This window comes from Barbus barbus (assembly GCF_936440315.1).
Source record: "Barbus barbus genome assembly, chromosome: 26".
NCBI classification, from domain to species: domain Eukaryota; kingdom Metazoa; phylum Chordata; class Actinopteri; order Cypriniformes; family Cyprinidae; genus Barbus; species Barbus barbus.
The window spans coordinates 22,944,273-22,963,177 of record NC_136754.1 but is presented as its reverse complement, the minus strand read 5'-3'; the positions used below and the strand labels follow the sequence as shown (position 1 = coordinate 22,963,177).

The 18,905-nt window shown below is 41.8% G+C and overlaps 1 protein-coding gene across 1 annotated transcript in view; it reads right to left on the bottom strand.

The window, feature by feature from the left end:
• Positions 1-12,556: 12,556 nt before the first annotated feature.
• The window catches only part of nyap2b (neuronal tyrosine-phosphorylated phosphoinositide-3-kinase adaptor 2b), a 61,709-nt gene continuing 55,360 nt past the window's right edge, over positions 12,557-18,905 (bottom strand). The window contains exons 5-7 of the mRNA XM_079379747.1: positions 14,164-15,027; positions 13,814-13,911; positions 12,557-13,730 (exon numbers count right to left, since the gene is read on the bottom strand). Coding sequence (XP_079235873.1) covers positions 13,500-13,730; positions 13,814-13,911; positions 14,164-15,027 — 1,193 coding nt within the window. The 3' untranslated portion in view covers positions 12,557-13,499. The remainder of the gene's footprint in view (positions 13,731-13,813; positions 13,912-14,163; positions 15,028-18,905) is intronic.

Sequence of the window (18,905 nt, the reverse complement as noted above, 5' to 3'; positions counted from 1 at the left end):
TCGGGAAATCTCAGGAATGAAGCCATCAATCTTTTTGAGGAATATGTGCAGCTTGGTCAAGTTGAATTTCACAGAAGTCTCACTCCTGTTGGCTGGAAAGGAAAACCATGGGGGATTATATTCTCAGATGGTAGTGACAAAACTTATGGAGCCGTCTTGTACCTAAGGTGGGAGACAGACCAAGAAGTAGATGTCAGATTAGTTGAGTCAAAGGCCAAATTAGCACCATTGGACCAGAAGGGAGATGCCATCAAGGCTGAGATGGGTGGTACGCTTCTCAGATTAAGAAAGAAAACATGGGTGGTTAAAGGTCAGAGACTAGCCAAGAAGGTAGTAGACAGTTGCGTGATTTGTAGAAAAGCAAGGGCAAAGAAATGTCAGCAAATCATGGATGCCTTCCTGCTGAGAGGGCAGAGCCAGCTACGCTCTTTGAATTCACAACCTTAGACTTGTTTGGTACAAGTCTAGGCTATCCCTACAAAAGATTAAACATTATCCAGGGAGAAGTTGACAAATTTTGGAAGAAATGGAGTCCGTTAACAGGCCCAAATTTGTTCGTGAGAAGCAAGTGGCACACGAAAGAGTGGAACGTTGCTGTGGGGGACGTAGTCTGGTTGGCTGACCAAAATGCACTAAGAAGTCAGTTCAAGCTAGCCAGAGTGGTCAAAGTAAATCCTGACCACAAGCGTGTTGTCAGAGACACGTATGTGAGAGTCTTTACCCAGTCCCAAGTACAAAGCCCAACCAAGCAAGAGTCACAGACAAAACAAAGATAGTCACCAAGAAGTTGACAAACAAAATTCCTGCAACCATCCTCCATAGAGATGTCAGACTATTAGTCGTCTTGATGCCTGCAGTAGAACAGACAGAAGGAAAGGAAAGTGTGTCCTACTTGGGTTCAAGAACCATTAGTTCAAGTGGGAGGTGTGAGGCTAAAATAAGCGGAATGACGGAGCTGAATTCAAACCGAACAGTGGAGAATGACGGAGAACAGCGGTTTGAGCGAACGCTGGCGTGTTTGGCTGCCGCTGCTCTCCGGTATTTTATTATTCTAAAATTAAGCCTAATTTTGAGGATATTTTATGCCCTTTGATCGAGGAGATCTCACCTGATTATTGTTGGGTACTTTCATGGTTGAATGAGTCGGAGGATCTGAATGCGTGGATCTATTGAGATCCGTTTGGTGAACTTGAACGTGGAGGAGTGAATCCAGATTGAAATGTGGTGTTATATCATTTGCACACTGGTGTGCTGGAGTTCTACTGTTTGTTCTTCAAAGTGGAGTCTCTTTGTCGTTCCCGGTGTGGATAATTCTCCAAATATGGTGCTTAAATACTCTTCGGTGGATTTACAGAGACTAAATTCGTTCTGCCGTCTCTCCGGCGGAACTTACAACCGCTGCGCCGCATTGGGAATCGCACGCCGCCACAGGTACATCCATCGTGGATCTCGCCGTGACCCCCTTGTGAGGACTTCGACTGTGTTTCAGGATAATTATCCCATTCCGGTCATCTGGTCGCCACATCGCCGCTCTTCCATTAGATCAAATGGTAAGAGTCAGAGTGTCAATCTTGAAAACATTAGTTTGCTCAAACACGCGCCTCTCAGATCTCGGCAGTCTGTTTGCCCTGTTACTGTAAAGATGGCCTTAGTGAATGCAAGGTCAATATCGAACAAATCTTTTATTTTAAATGACTTGTTTACATCTCACTTCCTAGACTTTTTATTTGTGACTGAGACCTGGTTAAAACAGGGTGACTTGATGCCTCTTGCCGAGATTGCGCCTCCTGACTGTGCTTTTCTCAGTTCTCCACGGGCCTCTGGACATGGTGGTGGAGTTGCAACAATTTTTAAAAACTGTTTCAAATGTAAGCCTGTACCTACGGACACCTTTTCTAGCTTTGAAGTCCAGTTACTGAAGGTTGATTTAAATGGTCCTATGCTATGTGCTCTGATTTACAGACCCCCTAAATACAATAAGGATTTTATGCAACAATTTTCTGATTTTCTCTCTGATCTGGTGACTCGGGCTGATAGACTATTGATTCTTGGGGATTTTAACATTCATCTCTGCTGCCCTTCTAAAACGTTGGTCAAAGAATTTGTAACTATTTTAGAGTCTTTGAACTTTGTACAATCTGTATGTGGTCCAACTCATAATCTGGGTCACACACTAGATTTGGTTCTGTCTCGTGGCTTTTTGATTTCAAAACTGGAGGTTATTGATGCGTGTTTGTCTGACCATTATCCTATTTTGTTTGAATCTGAGTGCTTTCTCCCGTCTTCTATTTGCCCTCAGCCTTCATTTCTCTCTCGAGCTATTCACTCAAATACTGCAAATTTGTTTTCTGAACATTTTTCTTCACATTTTAATAATAATTTTCTGAATGAAACGGATACTGAATGCTTGACTGAGATATTTTATAAAGCATCCTCTATATCTATGGACGCTGTTGCTCCGCTTAAGCGTAAAAAGATGAAGGTTGCTGGCCAGCCGTGGTTAAATGATGACACCCGCGCTTTCAGACAAGAGTGTCGAAAAGCGGAGCGAAAGTGGAAAAAAGATAGGCTACAGATTTCATTTGACATTTTAAAATCAAGTCTGTTTAACTATCAAACGGCAGTAAAACAGGCAAAATCAAATTTCTTTTCTCAATTAATTTCTGACAACGCTAAGCGACCAAAAGTCCTGTTTGATACGATTGACTCTATTCTAAACCCGACCACGAATATTTTATCTGAGGCCTCTATTGAGCTTTGTGAAGATTTTTTAAAACATTTTACTCAAAAAATTGCTGATATTAGAAGCTCTATTGTTCCATCTGAACCATGTCACTTGCAACTGCCCTGTCCTATGAGTTGTCTGTCTAACTTTAAACCTGTCTCTCCAACTCAGCTAGCTGATATTATCTCTACTATGAAGTGTTCAGGTTCTAAGTTAGATATTATCCCGGTTCGTCTTTTTAAGGATGTTTTCTCTACCATTAGTCATATGGTAACCGCTATTATAAACAGCTCTCTAGCCAAAGGTGTCGTTCCAGCTAGTTTTAAACATGCAATTGTGGAACCTATGTTGAAAAAACCTCAACTTGATCCAGAAATGTGCAGTAACTATCGACCGATCTCTAAACTGCCTTTTATCTCTAAACTTTTAGAGAAAGTAGTTTTCTCACAGCTCCAGTTTTATTTGAATTCTTTTAATATTTTGGACACGTTCCAGTCTGGCTTTAGATCGTTACATAGTACTGAGTCAGCTCTGTTGAGGGTTACAAATGATATCTTGCTTTCTCTAGATTCAGGCTCTTGTGTTGTGCTGGTTTTGTTAGACCTGAGCGCTGCATTTGATACCATTGACCACAACATTCTTCTTGAAAGGCTAGAATATATGGTAGGTGTCAAGGGCACTGTACTAAAGTGGTTTGCTTCCTACCTCGAAAAGAGGACTTTTTCTGTAAATTTAGGAAATTGTTCCTCGCCATCTGCGCCTGTTTTGTTTGGTGTGCCCCAGGGATCTATTTTGGGACCTTTATTGTTTTCCCTCTATATGCTCCCCTTGGCCCTCATTTTTCAAAAGTACAACATTTCATATCACTGTTATGCAGATGATTCTCAGCTTTACCTCCCAGTAAGGCTTGACACCACTGCTCCATTTGATGTGTTATTGGAATGTGTAGATGATATCAAGAGGTGGATGACAAATAATTTTCTGCAGCTAAATGAGGATAAAACAGAGGTTTTAATTCTGGGTTGTCCGGCAGATTTCTCTCCTGCTTTGAAAGCCCAGTTAGGTCCTCTCTCAACGAATGTATGCAAACAAATCAAAAACCTTGGAGTGATTTTTGACTCTTCACTATTCTTTGATAAACAAATTAGTGCGGTTATTAGAGGAAGCTTTTTCCATTTAAGATCTATTGCAAAGTTGAAGAACCTTCTTTCAAGCAAAGATTTAGAAGTTGCAATTCATGCATTTGTAACATCACGATTAGATTATTGCAACTCTCTTTATTGTGGTCTTCCTCAATCTTCACTATCTCGATTACAAATTGTGCAAAATGCAGCTGCAAGACTGTTGACTGGGTCTAAAAAGAGGGATCATATTTCTCCTGTTTTGGCATCCCTTCACTGGCTTCCCATTAAGTTTCGAGTTTATTTTAAGATTCTTATGTTTGTTTATAAGGCGTTGTCTGGCTGTGCACCAAGGTATATCTGTGATCTTATTGTGCCATATTGTCCTGCTAGGGCACTCAGATCTTCAGATCACTTGCTTTTAAATGTGTCACGAAGTCGCTACAAATTAAAGGGTGATCGGGCCTTTTCTGTGGCTGGGCCTAAGCTTTGGAATGCTCTTCCTTATCATGTGAGGTCTGCTTCTTCATTGGACATTTTTAAATCTACTCTGAAAACACATTTTTATTCCTTAGCTTTTGGAAATTTGTAATTGTTGTTTTTTATAGTGTAGTCCTGCTATGCACTATGTACAGCACTTTGGATCAATTTTTATTGTGTTAAATGTGCTTTATAAATAAAGGTTGTTGTTGTTGTTGTTGTTATGCAAATTGTGTTGTGCTCACATTTAATTAGAAATAATGATGTATTCTTTTCTTTGTTTAGTTTTAGTTTTTCATTTAAGGTTGTGAACCTATGTGAATCTACCTACCCACTTGAGCCAAATACAACAGTTGAAAAGTGATTCTGGAGTTGTTCCATGTGTCCCCTGTAGTTGGCTGATCCTTTTGTTCGAGTTAGAAGCAGAAGTTGATGTGCAAAATTCCCAGTTAACTTGATACTGGTGGCATTTTCTTGAATATTGGCAGGCGAGATGGTTTTGTACCCTTCCAAGTTCATTCTGCTACTGTCATCATACATTAAGTCATCATAAAGTTGACAGGGCCTGTTCCAGAGGCAGCCATACGGGATGTTTTATTAACAAATTTCGGGAGGAGCGCGCGCAGTTAATTAACACGGCCAATTCACCATCAGCAATCACTCAGTCTATCCTATCAGCCGAGAGAGAACTTCTATAAATAGACCATGCCATCTTACCTTCATTCTCTTTACAGTTTTAGCATTCGGTTTTGCTCCTTTGCTATCATATCACAGACGTATCTTTTTCTGGAGAATGAAAAACCTGGACCGGAGATTTTCGTATCACATCGCAATCTGCAAGCTCTAGGCTCACTCCCTTTCCGTCAGTCACCACCGCCGAGCACCAGGCTTCATCGCAGCAGGTGCTCTGCTAGACCAGCCACACGCTCTCCACAATGCCGAGGTTTAACCTCGCCTCAACCGACATCCTCGTCTCATTCGGCCATTCCAATATATCCTCCGATCGGAGTCTGTATTTAAGCCCGAAGCAAACGCTGATTTATTCTGACGAATCCTTCTCGCAGAGGGCAAACAAAGCGGATACGTGCGATCCGTTCGTTACACTGCAAATCAGCCAACCTCACTCCTAAATCCACTCCAGGCACAAAGGCGGCCAATAGATCGAGCAAAGCCCCGATCTCGCCTCACTCTCCACCATCATCGTCCCGTACAAGACCCGGCTCTCCTAGAGCATTGGGTCGCAGTGGCAGGCCTCAAACGAGCAAAATCTCACCCGGCTCTTCTTTTCTCCGCAGTTCTTCCGGCCGCAGTGCCGTATGTAGCCGGACCTCCAGCTCTCGTAGGAGTCAGCGCGAGGCTGCCTCCAGTAGTGGCGCAGGCCATGTTGCAAACAAACGTTTGTGTGAAGGCAAGTCCTTTGTTGCTAAAAAAATCGTCAAACAATGTGATGACATTATGGACGTGATGTCATTTCAGTAACCATGACGCAACTGCGCAGATCACGTAAGGAAATGATTCATTTCTGTATTAATTTAAACCAGCATTTTACATGTATTTTAAATTGCACATTACGCCGATAGACGGATAAGGTGTAAAAGATTGTCGGAACTTAATTCTTAGGAAATCATTGTGCCTAAATGAACAATTACAGGTGCAAACTAACAGCTAAGGCGTATCATAAAGAACCATTCATGCCATTATTGAACAATGCAACCCACCTTGCATGTGTCGTGTATACGACTAGGCACCCCTCTTCAAGTCATGATTGTCCGATACTGCCGCAGCAGTGCCTGCTTCCGCAGAAGCCACATTCCCTTTCAGACGCCACAGCAGTACCCGCTTCCGCAGAAGCCACATTCTCTTCCAGATGCCGCAGCAGTGCCTGCTTCCGCAGAAGCCACATTCTCTTTCAGATGCCACAGCAGTGCCCGCTTCCGCAGAAGCCGCATTCCTTTTCAGACGCCGCAGCAGTGCCCGTTTCCGCAGAAACCACATTCTCTTTCAGTTGCATTCTCTTTCCAGATGCGGCAGCAGAGCCGCTTCCACAGAAGCCACATTCTCTTTCAGATGCCACAGCAGTGCCCGCTTCCGCGGAAGCCACATTCTCTTTCAGATGCCACAGCAGTGCTCGCTTCCGCAGAAGCCACATTCTCTTTCAGATGCATTCTCTTTCCAGATACGGCAGCAGAGCCGCTTCCACAGAAGCCACATTCTCTTTCAGATGCCACAGCAGCGCCCGCTTCCGCGGAAGCCACATTCTCTTTCAGATGCATTCTCTTTCCAGATACCACCGCAACAATTCCACTCCAAGCGACGTCCAGCGCCTCTCCATCCTGAAGCCTTGCAAATTTCGGGGGGTTATCAACGCCCCACTCCGGCTGCTGTCCCGCGCGAATCGCATCTTGGGGGGAGCGCTCTGGGTCCGGGCTAAATGCCGAGCTCGGACCCCTCTCCCCGGACAGGGGGAGTGCCCCGGGTTCGGGAGTAATTTACAGAGCTCGGAGCCCCCCCCCCCCCCCGGACAGCACGCCAAATACGCATAAACCTTGACTCTGTTCATTATACGCAAGGGCGAACTCGTGAAGTGATGTTTTATTAACAAATTTCGGGAGGAGCGCGCGCAGATAATTAACACGGCCAATTCACCATCAGCAATCCTATCAGCCGAGAGAGAACTTCTATAAATAGACCAAGCCATCTTACCTTCATTCTCTCTACAGTTTTAGCATCCCACCTCCACCCCAACTCCTCACCATCAGCCCGCTCCTACCCCAGCGGGGAGGAGCTCAGGGGGAACTCTCTGGGTCCGGGCTAAATGCCGAGCTCGGACCCCTCTCCCCGGACATAATGAACAGAGTCAAGGTTTATGCGTATTTGGCGTGCTGTCCGGGGAGAGGGCTCCGAGCTCTGTAAATTACTCCCGAACCCGGGGCACTCCCCCCGGACAGCACGCCAAATACGCATAAACCTTGACTCTGTTCATTATACACAAGGGCGAACTCGTGAAATGTCCATGCCATGACACCACCTCCACCATGCTTTGAAGATGAGACTGTATGCTTGGGATCATTTGCAGTTCCCTTTTTTTCTCCACATTTTTGCGTTCCCACCACGTAGATAAAGGTTCATCTTTGTCTCATCGGTCCATAAACACAGTTCCAAAACTCTTCTGGCTCACCTTTGTGTTTTTTTGCAAACTCTAATCTTGCCTTTCTATTTTTGGTGCTGGTCAGAGGTTTGCATCTTGTTGTGTAGCATCTGTAATTCTGCGTCAAAGTCTCCTGAGGACAGTAGATTGTCAGAGATTCACCCCAGCTTTCTGGAAGTTGTTAGTGATTGTAGACATGTCTTTTAGGGTTCATTTTCACAGATTTTATGATTTGTCTGTCATCAACTACAGTTGTTTTCTCAGCCGATCAGGTCGTTGTTGGTTGCTGGTGGTTTCCAAACTCTTGATTTCTCCATGCCCTTTATTTTTGCTATAGCTCTAATTGACTTACTCTTTTCTTTTTGCATCCAAATTGCTTGCTTTTCTCTCAAAGTCAGCTCCCTCATCTTCATCCTGGTTTGTGTGTGTCATCATCGAATGCAAGATTCAGAATACAGAAGTAATGGGTATAACTGATACGACACATTCCCTGCTTTAATACCTGAAGAATTAATGCAACAGGACAAAGCTGATCACTTAGAAAGACCTGTGAGGCAACTGTTCCAATACTTATGCTCCCATCAAATAAGGGGATGAAACTCTAAAAGTGCTGAACTTCTTAGCTGGTAAAACATCTATGTGTTGAATCACCCAATAATAAAATGTGGCATTCTGTAGTTTTGCCTCATATTCATCTTTTAATCATATTTGTAAATGTCTTGACTCCACAGCCAACAGAGCAATTTTGTCTTTTGGAGGGCACTGTACATGCATGTGTTTGTATTTATATATACATAATAAATATACACAGTACACACAAAAACTTTTATTTTGAATGCAATTAATCACGATTAATCTTTTGACAGCACTAATATGAAGAGTTCAGAAGCAAAAGTGCCGTTTGATATTTTCTTCTAAAATGATTATTTTTGTCAGGCTCCTATGTGTAGGTTCAGTACAGGTTCTTTTCATGTGTTATGTAGCTGTTTGTGCATGTACTGTATAAGATCTGCAGAGTTACAAAGCTCAAAGTCTCCCACAAAAGGATTTATTCTAACCAAAAGAGAAGGCTGATCCAGACTGGGCTAAAACGTCTCATTCAAACACGCCCCCAAGTCTATGTCACAATATGTGGGGCTGTCATGGCCTAATGGTTAGAGAGTTGGACTAGTAACCTGAAGGTTACGGGTTCGAGTCTCAGGTCCGGCAGGAATTGTCGGTGGAAGGAGTGAATGTCCCTCAATACCACAACTGAGGTGAGACCCTTGAGCAAGGCATCAAACACCTAACTGCTCCCCAGGTGCTGCATCATTGGCTGCTGTGTGTGTTCGCTTGGATGGGTTAAATGCATAATTTGGGCGATATTAGACATTTGGGCGATATTACGCAAAATAGGAAAGGAAAGGACGTGACATGTGGACAAGTATGCTTGGTCACATGTCACGTCCTTTCCTATTTGCGTAATATCGCCCAAATGTGCACGCAAAGAAAGAAGGCGTGGTTTCAATAACCGCAGTAGTGTTGATGCAGCCATTTCAGGGAGACTGTGTGTTTCTATGCAAAAGCACTTTATTTGGCCTTCCGAAAATAGATGCAATTAGGAATCATTGGTTAAGATTTGTTTACAACAGAACAGCACAACCCAAATGTTCAAATTTCTGTAACGCATTTTATGGATGACTGTTTAATGAACCTCGGCGAGTACAAGGCTGGCTGTGCACAAAGGCTATTTCTAAAAAAAAATGGGTCAATTCCGGCTTTGCTATGACAATCTGGTACTTCTGAATCAGAAACTGTAAGTATTTGCAATTAACTGTTTGTTACAACCGGTTCCCAATTGCAACATGAACGAGAGCCAACACGGACCAGCAAATAGCAAAGGAAAAGAGTTTATTTAACAAAAGCATAATTAAAATATTCAAACAGTCAGTAGTCAGTGTTAATGTAAGTCAGTAATGAAGCGTGCATGGCAGCGGACTGTAAGTTCAAAATCTGAACTGGATGCGAACAAAATAAACAACAAAACGAAAGCTCAAACGGCAAGCCCAGCTAGCGTGGTCACATCGTGCCCCTCTCCTCATCAGCGCTGCAGTCTTTATAGCTCTGCATAATGAGCCTCAGGTCAAAAGACACAACCACAATAACCAGAATATCTGTAAACCAAAAACAAAACAAGAAAAACACAGGCCCAGCACTCACTGGGACGTAACACTGTTCAAATGCAGAGTTTTACACAGTATAGAGTAACACATCGTGTGTGTGAGGGGAACAGGGTCACATCACAGCGGAGTGTACAGCCCATCAGAAATCATAGCACGCCAGCTGTCTTAAGCGCAGCTTGTGCACTGCAAATACATACGAGCATCATCACTGTGTCTGTCACACGACTCTGTTCCTCTCTCGGACTTGAACTGATGGTAAAACTAACGACATTATTAACTGTCTTTATATTTACTATGTAAGCTGAAGCTCGTGATCATAGTAAGGGGCATTTCATTTCCGATGTGCGCTTAATCACAATGCACTGGCCAATCAGAGCAGACTGTGCTTGTCGGAAGGAGGGGCTTTGTAGAAAACGACGTGTTTGAGAGAGGCGGGGCATAGAGGAACTACAATAATGTACAGTATTTGAAAAATAATGTTTTTTGAACATTAAAGCATGTCAACATATTCTGTTACACCAAATACACAAAATAATGATGTTTCAAAATAGCATCAATTGTCACCTTTAATATTTGCTAATGCAAAAAAAAAAAAAAAAGAGAGAGAGAGAGAGAGAAAGCACATCAAGGAAGTTTTAAGTTTATATATTTATTTATTAATCTTGAAAATTTTAATCTTGACAATCATACTTTTTCCAATGGCACTGTACAGAGAAGCGAACCCTCAGTGCAATAAGACAAAGGACATAGGCTTTTTGTCTGTCACAGTGCACATTTTACATACAAAGAGATTGTTCATTGTTACATTTTCAAACTGCACCCTCTGGCCACAAGAGAGTGAATTCCAAAGTTTATTGATGATCTGGTAGCTTGGCACACACATAAGAACAGGCTACAACATATTGCAACCCCCATGTTTTTGAAACTGTATACCAAGCACTACCTCAGTTATTTGTTCCTCTTATCATCTAACTTATGATCAGCTCACACAACCACTATGAGTTAAATAAAATGGATCATCTGTTTCATACTGTATCTAAAACATTATTTCAGACATTTAATAGTTTTATTTCTCCAAAATGCTTGTAACTAGCAACCATTGCTCTATACCACTTTTAGGGGGTTAGTATACAGTTTTTGTGACTGTGTTCACCCAGTGTGACACAGTTACAGTGAGTACCGGTCTCCAAGGCAACACATTTTGTACAGGCATCAGTTTCAAACATGGGGGTCAAAGGAAGGAATGACGGAGGGTGAGGTGAGGGAATTTTACTACAATATCCAAGTACTTTGGCAATACAGATGGTGCATTGGTTGTGCAAATGAATGACAACTTGAACTGATTTGAGAGGTTGAGGTAGACGGACAACGGTTGGTATCCAGTCAGGTAATATGTGGCAGAGGATTGTGAATTGCAGCTCTCTTGTGTACAGCCTCATTGTTTATGCAGCCATAAACCCGGTTACCAGGCCTTGAAGCCATAGGTACTACTTTCTTACTGTAGCTGAGAGCTATTGGTCATTGGTTTGTTTTGCTAATACAGATAATTGTGTCTGTCTGAAATGTCCAAATCTACTCCATTAACTTCTCCATTGTCATTCTATACAAATCAATTACACAAAAATCATCTCATTTTACAATTATCAGTCCATGTACACAATTCTTAAAGCTGCAGTCCGTAACTTTTACCTCTTTGTCGCCATCTATGTTTGAAAACCTGGAATTACAGTTTCTTGAATTATCTTTCGTGTGTGGGGATGTGATCCTGTGTTCCGGCACAGCTCCAGCGCGGATGAATCTAATGTTTTGAGGTGAATGTGTAGTTGTCAGTCACTGCACCGGTGTGGATATTTACTGTACTTCGCAATCACAGATTCTAGCCTATGCCGTGGAATATATGACCCAAATCAGAATTTTCACCATATATTACCATCTGAACAAGTAAGTAACAAGTCTGCCACGTTTGTTCTGCCCAACTGAGGAAAATCTAACTGTGCAAAGTATTATCATTGTTATACTTTGTTCTCAAATTATTAATGTTAACAACATCAGCATTGCGTGACTATGAGTATAGTATTAGTGTGTAGATTTCAATTTCTGTACAGTCTAATATCTAATTGTCATACCATTCAAATTTCATATTAAGAAATTCTTTTAATCCAAAAAGCAAATTAATCTTCTTTTAAACTGGTTCTATTTAAAATACAAAAACTTGTGTAATCCCACATTGGCTATCTGTAATCAGAAGCACATTTAAAACTGGAATATAATTTAATTTCATTCACATGTGTTTCATAAACACATAATCCTTTCTGGATTACAATCCGCCATCAAAATTATAAATTGAATTATTCTAGCTGCTCTGAGAAAAGGCTATAAATGATCTGCCACTTGCAGGATGCTCACATGCGATAGACTATTAGCCAGGAAAACTTCTTTATGTTTACAGACATGACGTAAGGACGTAGTGCCATGCTCGAATTTCCCGCGGAAACCTACCCGTACCACTCAAATTAGAAAACATTATTATAAGATAAAAATTGTGAATCAGGCTAAAGTAAGGCGATAGTTTTGAACACTGGCTGGTTATGTACTTAATACTTTTAGGGGGGCAGTCGTGGCCTAGTGGACAGAGAGTTGGACTTGTAACCCAAAGGTCATGGGTTTGAGTCTTGGGTCCGGCAGGGATTGTAGGTGGGGGAGTGAATAACCAACACTCTCTCCACCCTCAATACCACGACTGAGGTGAGACCCTTGAGCAAGGCACTGAACCCTCAACCTCAACATACACACGCAGCATTGGCTGCCCACTGCTCTGGGTGTATGTTCACTACTGTGTGTACACTTGGATGGATTAAATGCAGAGCACAAATTCTGAGTATGGGTCGCCACACACCACTTCCCTTTTTTTTTTTTTTTTGATCTATCAAATATTGATTTCGGGATAATTGTTCATCAAAAAAAAGTTATGGATTGCAGCTTTAAATAATGCTGAGATGAAAAAAATAAAACTTTGATATTCCAGATTGTCATTAATCTCTGGCTGACCATCTTTGCACTTTGGAGGATTCTCAGTGGCACCTGCCAGCTATTGCCACAGACCCAAAAAAGAGAGTCCTGTCCCTCTGGTTTTACACCTGTACATGTCATGTACACACAGAGCTGATACAACATCCCATAAAGGAGACATTTTCTGTATTACACAGAAAAACTGTTACCCTTTTTCTATGTGCAACAAACTGACCTTAAATCAGAGAAATACTCTCTGAAAACTAACACTCACTTAAAATGACTACAGAAACTAAAGGCAGAGCAAATGAGAATGTAGTTGAAAACAATATAACCCTTTTGAAGATCTTTATTTCTTAATATTAGACATTCAAATAAATGTTCTAATGTGTGGAAAGGCAGCGAGAAGGAAGCTAGCCCTAATCCAATCATCATAATGTCAAAAGTGTTAAAAATGACTTCATTCAGTGTAGTAAAAAACCACACAAACTTCATTTCCAGAGGTCTTAAAATAGAAAGGCAAGTCAAAGCTTGATGAAAAGGTATTGATTGTGTATTGCAAAGTTAAAAAAGAAGGAAAGAAAGAAACAAAGAAAAGAAAAGAAATGGTAGAGAAACTCTACACAATCTTTGCAAAGATAATGTATTTAATTTAGAATATATCTACTGATGCTAAGTCATTAAGGAATAACATTGCATATAAAAATATTAGATATCAACAATAATACGAAAACTTCATAAACTGCAACCTCTGAAATATTGCTATGGCGACCCCACTCATCCTCTGGTGGGTTCAACCTCGCCTGATTTTAAAGGACAGAGCATGATCCTAATATGCTCACAAGACCACAAAGTCAAATGGCTGTGTCCCAGAAGACTGTAGTCTGATTAGGGTAGGGGGGTGGGCTGTGCTTCTTTGCCCCGTTAGTTTTTTTCCAGCTGGGCATGGTAGGCAGGCTTTCTTTCTTGCATGGACTACGGTCAGGAAGACGTTGTCGAGACCGTATCTCCCGACAGAGGTGTTGTTTCCTCTCGATCATCTCCAGCATGGTACTGTCACTATACAACCATGGCATAGGGGGCATCTATTGGACAAGGAGAAAACATAGGTTGTCAACTCTTTGTAATTTTACAGCTGCACAAATAAGTTCAGTGATGAAGACATTACCCGTTGGACATCAGCTGGTTGTCTCTGAGGTGTGCCTTTTGGAGATCGTGATACTGTTGTGGAAGAAGACCGTCCTGCCTTTGGAACCATCTTCAGATCTGCAAGGAAAGTTTCTACAGATGAACATGGAACATCAGTTATGACACTATCTTTCCAACTGAAAAGACCACCCTTGACTGGCATGAAGACAATGCAAATCTGAAGCCAAAACTCGAAGACCTAGTTGGTAGAGAAATTGGTCAGCAACTTTGTCAAATTAGCATCCTTTCTTGGGGCCAGCATTCAAAACGTGTTATTATCAAATTGTGCTCATCTTTTTAGCTAGACTGTAAAACAAATTATGTTCTTACCAGAGTTTGAGTTCCCTAACATTATATTTGGACACATGGAGGATTGTCCAGACCAAGTGGATGATGGCATGGCTGAAGATCCAGGCCTTGTATCCTTGTCCTGTGCTTTGGATGATTCTGTGCTATGATTAATTCTATCTTTCTCATCATACCAGGGTAAAGTCCCATTTGTGTATACTTCCCTTTCTTTGCATTCCCATCTGCTCATGACATCATTGTCATTCATGATCCTTTCCTTGCTCCCCCTCCTGCTCTCTGTACTGTGGTTGCTTTTCTCCTTGTCCTGTCCAGATTCTATGACATGCTTGCCACCATCTTTATCCCATTGACGTTCCAAGCCTGATCTACACAGATCTTTATTTTCATGTCTGGGAAGAAGGTCTATCCCATAGCAAACATTCTCTCGGCTATCACGTCTGCTGTCTAGACCATTTCTTAGCAGATCTTTACTGTCTTGTCTGGGCAAGTGTTCTGGACCAATACAACATCGGTCTTTACTGTCATGTCTGGAAAAAGGTTCTGCACTATTGCAGCCCCTGTCTTTGCTATCTTTTCGAGGCAGTGCATCAGTACTACTACCTCGATCTTTGCTCTCTTGTCGGGTAGGCAGCTCTGGGCAGTTATATCCCCTGTCTTTGCTGTCCCTTCTGGCTAATGGCTCAACATTACTGTATCCACAGTCTTTGTTGTCATGTCGAGATAAGGCTTCAGTGCCATTTGGTTCTCTGTCTTTGCTGTCACGCCGATGCAAGGACTTTCCATTGCTGCTGCGGTCTTTATCCCGCTTGGATTCTTTACTGTGATGACTCCTCTCCTTGTGCTCCCGTTTGGACTCAGAACTGTGAGCTTTTCCTTTGGTTTCAACTAGAAGAGGGAAACATTACAGATATTTCAGTGACTTAATCTCATGTTGAACAACTATAAATGGCTATTCACACTGATGCATTTTAGGGTGGTACACACCCAAATAATTTTACAGATGGGCTGCACAATATGTATTATATTAATAAGGTGCATTGTTTAAAAAAAAATGTAATACATGTAACCAGGTGGTATTAGAGTGTGGGGCACGCAGAGAGTGTATTTCCCCTTTAAGAGAGCGGCTGCTAATGATGACGCACTAAGAGTGCAATACAGAGACGGACCGTTCAAGCAGTGCATGAGAGACGAAGACACTAGTGTATCATCCTAGGTTAAATCCATTATTTATGTGAGTACATATGATGATATTCATTTAATCTGCTGTGATACGATGTGTTTGTTTCATCCCATGTATGTACAATGTGTATTTTATGGTTAGCGATTTGGATGAATGGAGATTGATCTCTCTCCACCCTCAATACCACGACTGAGGTGCCCTTGAGCAAGGCACCGAACCCCCAATTGCTCCCCGGGCGCCGCAGCATAGCTGCCCACTGCTCCGGGTGTGTGTTCATGGTGTGTGTGTGTGTGTGTGTGTGTGTGTGTGCGTGCATTTGTTCACTACTCACTGCTGTGTGTGTGCACTTGGATGGGTTAAACGCAGAGCACCAATTTCGAGTATGGGTCACCATACTTCAATACGTCACGACTTTTGTGTGACATTGCACGTGACAAGTGATACGGATTCTCAGTAAAATAGAATTCGGGTGCCACTACCGTGTTTGTGTAATCCTAAAGAGTATTGTTTCACCCTAAAAGTGTGCCCTAACATCAGGAATAATTGTGCATTCGGAAGAATTGACACTTTGAGTTTTTCTGTAATTACGTTTAGATTTTTCTGGTGAAACCTCCGTTTGGAGTTTAAGCACAGTTATAGTGACACCGTGTGGTGAATCTGAGTATTATTTTTGATGTAAGTTGATATTGAATTATTTGTTGAACCATTGAGTAAAAATCCCCTAATATCACAACTAATAGATCTAAACAAATCTAAATCTAAACAATAGATTGAGTTAAAATACCATAATAAATTAGAAAAACTAAAACCTGATTCTGTGTCAATTGATTTATTTTGTTAACTGGCAACATACAATTTAAGAAGTTTACATTAACAAATGAACTTAAATTGGTCAGTTAGAACAATAATTTTTTTTTATGTGACAAAATTAGAGAGACCAGACAAACCAGCATAATTTTCTCAGGGTGTACTCACACTAATTGCACTTTTCCACTGCATGGTACGGCACGGTACGGTTCAGTGCGGCTCAATTTTGGGGGGTTTTCCACTGGGTATAGTACCTGGTACCTGGTACTTTTTTAGTACCACCTCGGCTGAGGTTCCAAGCGAGCCATACCGTTACCAAAACGTGACATGTAAACTCTGCTGATCACTGATTGGCCGGAGAAAATCGTCACTGCCTGCGTAATTGTACTTGCGGCACGAGACACAACAGACCCCCTAGATTTAAATCGGCACAGCCAGCGAAGGATCGAATGCAACTGTTTTGAATGAGTGCACCTTTCTTTTAACAACCAAAAAATGGCTGTTTCGTTGTCTGTTGAGGAAGTACAGACGTTCCTCTCGTTCATAGCTGAGGAGCAGATCCAGCAAGAGTGTGATGGAGCGACGCGGAATTAAAAAGTTTTTCAGGAGTCACTGCAGTAGAGGCGGCGCAACTATAATGACACATGAATAATCCTGCCCACTCTAAAGCGGTACTAAACTGCAGTGGAAACGAAAACCGAGCCGAACTGAGCCGTGCCATGTCGTTCTGAACCGAGCCGAGTCGTACCACGCAGTGGAAAAGCGCCATAAGTGTTTTGAACTGTGCCCGAGCACGTTTGACACCCAAAGCCCAGTTCATGTGACTAGTGCTCCATTTAGCCGTCTCTGGCTCGCTTGGAAGAGGTGGGCTAGAGCATGGTTCAGTTGGGCTGGGGCGCAGTATGCAGGGCACAGAACAGCTACTATTTTGTGCTAATATCATCGTTATGACCGCAAACGTATTCAATAACTACTACTATGCTACACTTTTCAATTAATTTAATTAAATCAAGTATATTTAGGTTTATAATGGATCTGGTTCTCACATTATTGATTAACAGGAATTGTAGTTTGCAAGTAAAGCTGCAAATTATTTCATTAACGTCAGCTGCCTCCATAATAATTCTCGGATACACTAAAAATCGCTGCATGGCATAAATTGTATTTATTAGGCAGAATATTAGCGGAAGTGGTTTTCTCCATTATCGTGTACATGAAGTGTGCTCCAGCTAGGAACGTTTAGTGCAATGTGAGTGCAGGCCAGCAGGGGAGTGGGGAGGGGGGATAATCACACTTGGGCTCAGTTCGAGGAAACCGTGCCTAGTGTGAGTACACCCTCACTCTCATGTCATTCCTAACATGCATGCACTTTTTTTCTTTCATCCTGAGGAACATAAAATAAGATATTTTCAAAACTAGCTCAGTGTTTTGTGTCCATGGAATGAAAGTCAGTGGGGTCCAGAGTTGATTTTAGATTTCCGTTGAACTGTTCCTTTAATGACTAAAAAGTAAAATTTTGTTATGTAGGGGAAAGGGAAAGGAAGTGATGTGTGGCCAAGTACTCGGAATTTGTGCTCTGCATTTAACCCATCCAAGTGGACACACACAGTACTGAACATACACCCAGAGCAGTGGGCAGCCAATGCTGCGGCGCCCAGGGAGCAGTGCCTTGCTCAAGGGTCTCACCTCAGTCGTGGTATTGAGGGTGGAGAGAGCACTGGTTATTCACTTCCCCCACCTACAATCCCTACCGGACCTGAGACTCGAACCCACGACCTTGGGGTTACAAGTCCGACTCTCTATCATTAGGCCACGACTGCCCCTAAAATTGATACCCATATTTCTATGGCTGCTGTAGTTTGTAATTCAAATTGTGCTATGACAGTCTTAAATATGCCTTCCTGATTATCCACAGTCAGTGAAGGTTTCACAAAGACCTTTTGTGTACTGCCAGCCAGCATTGTTTAAATGTGCAGTGCGCCTGTCTTTTGCTTACAACACAATCGATGAGTGGGTTTATAGGTCAGACACTGTTTTCCATCCATCAACAAGAATAGATTATACTTTTACCTCAGTACAATCAGAAACTGTGCCAAACCCAACCCATTAAGCCTTCTACAGACTATGATTTTAGCAATCCTATAAGATCACTGCAAATCACACTGTGCGACATGGATCTAATAAACTTGTGTATGACATGCATGTAGACTGTACGATGATGACATCTATTGAGTTGTACACTACGACGCACGTTACTATAAAGAATAAAACGTAATCAGCATGTGCTAGTGGTAAACAAAAAGCATGATGAATCACACTTTGGCAGTTAGCCTTTTTCACAAAAATTGGAAATAACGTCAGCGCAGGGTAAAATTAGTTCTGTTACAGGTCTGCACCTATTATATTAGTATGACCTTTTCTCAAATAATGCTTCTTTTCTGTTTTGTCTGTTTTCCAAGTTGTTATATTAACTACAAAGAAATAACATTTTACTTGTTTGTAACTGTATATGGCCACTCAGACTGCTGACTCGTGAGATAATATGCTCAACATAGTGCCAGATGGTTTCTATTCTCCATCTCCGACATCCCTTTTTGTATTGTTTTTGATCTCCGGCACATTTGAGCATATTATCTCAATTTTCATTTCCCTCGAATCACCACATGATAAATTACTTAAAAATGACAACATTTATGTCCAGATGCACATTTTTTCCAAGAATACATTAAACAATTCTATCTGAGTCCGGTTGAAGCATATTAAACTCAACACAAAA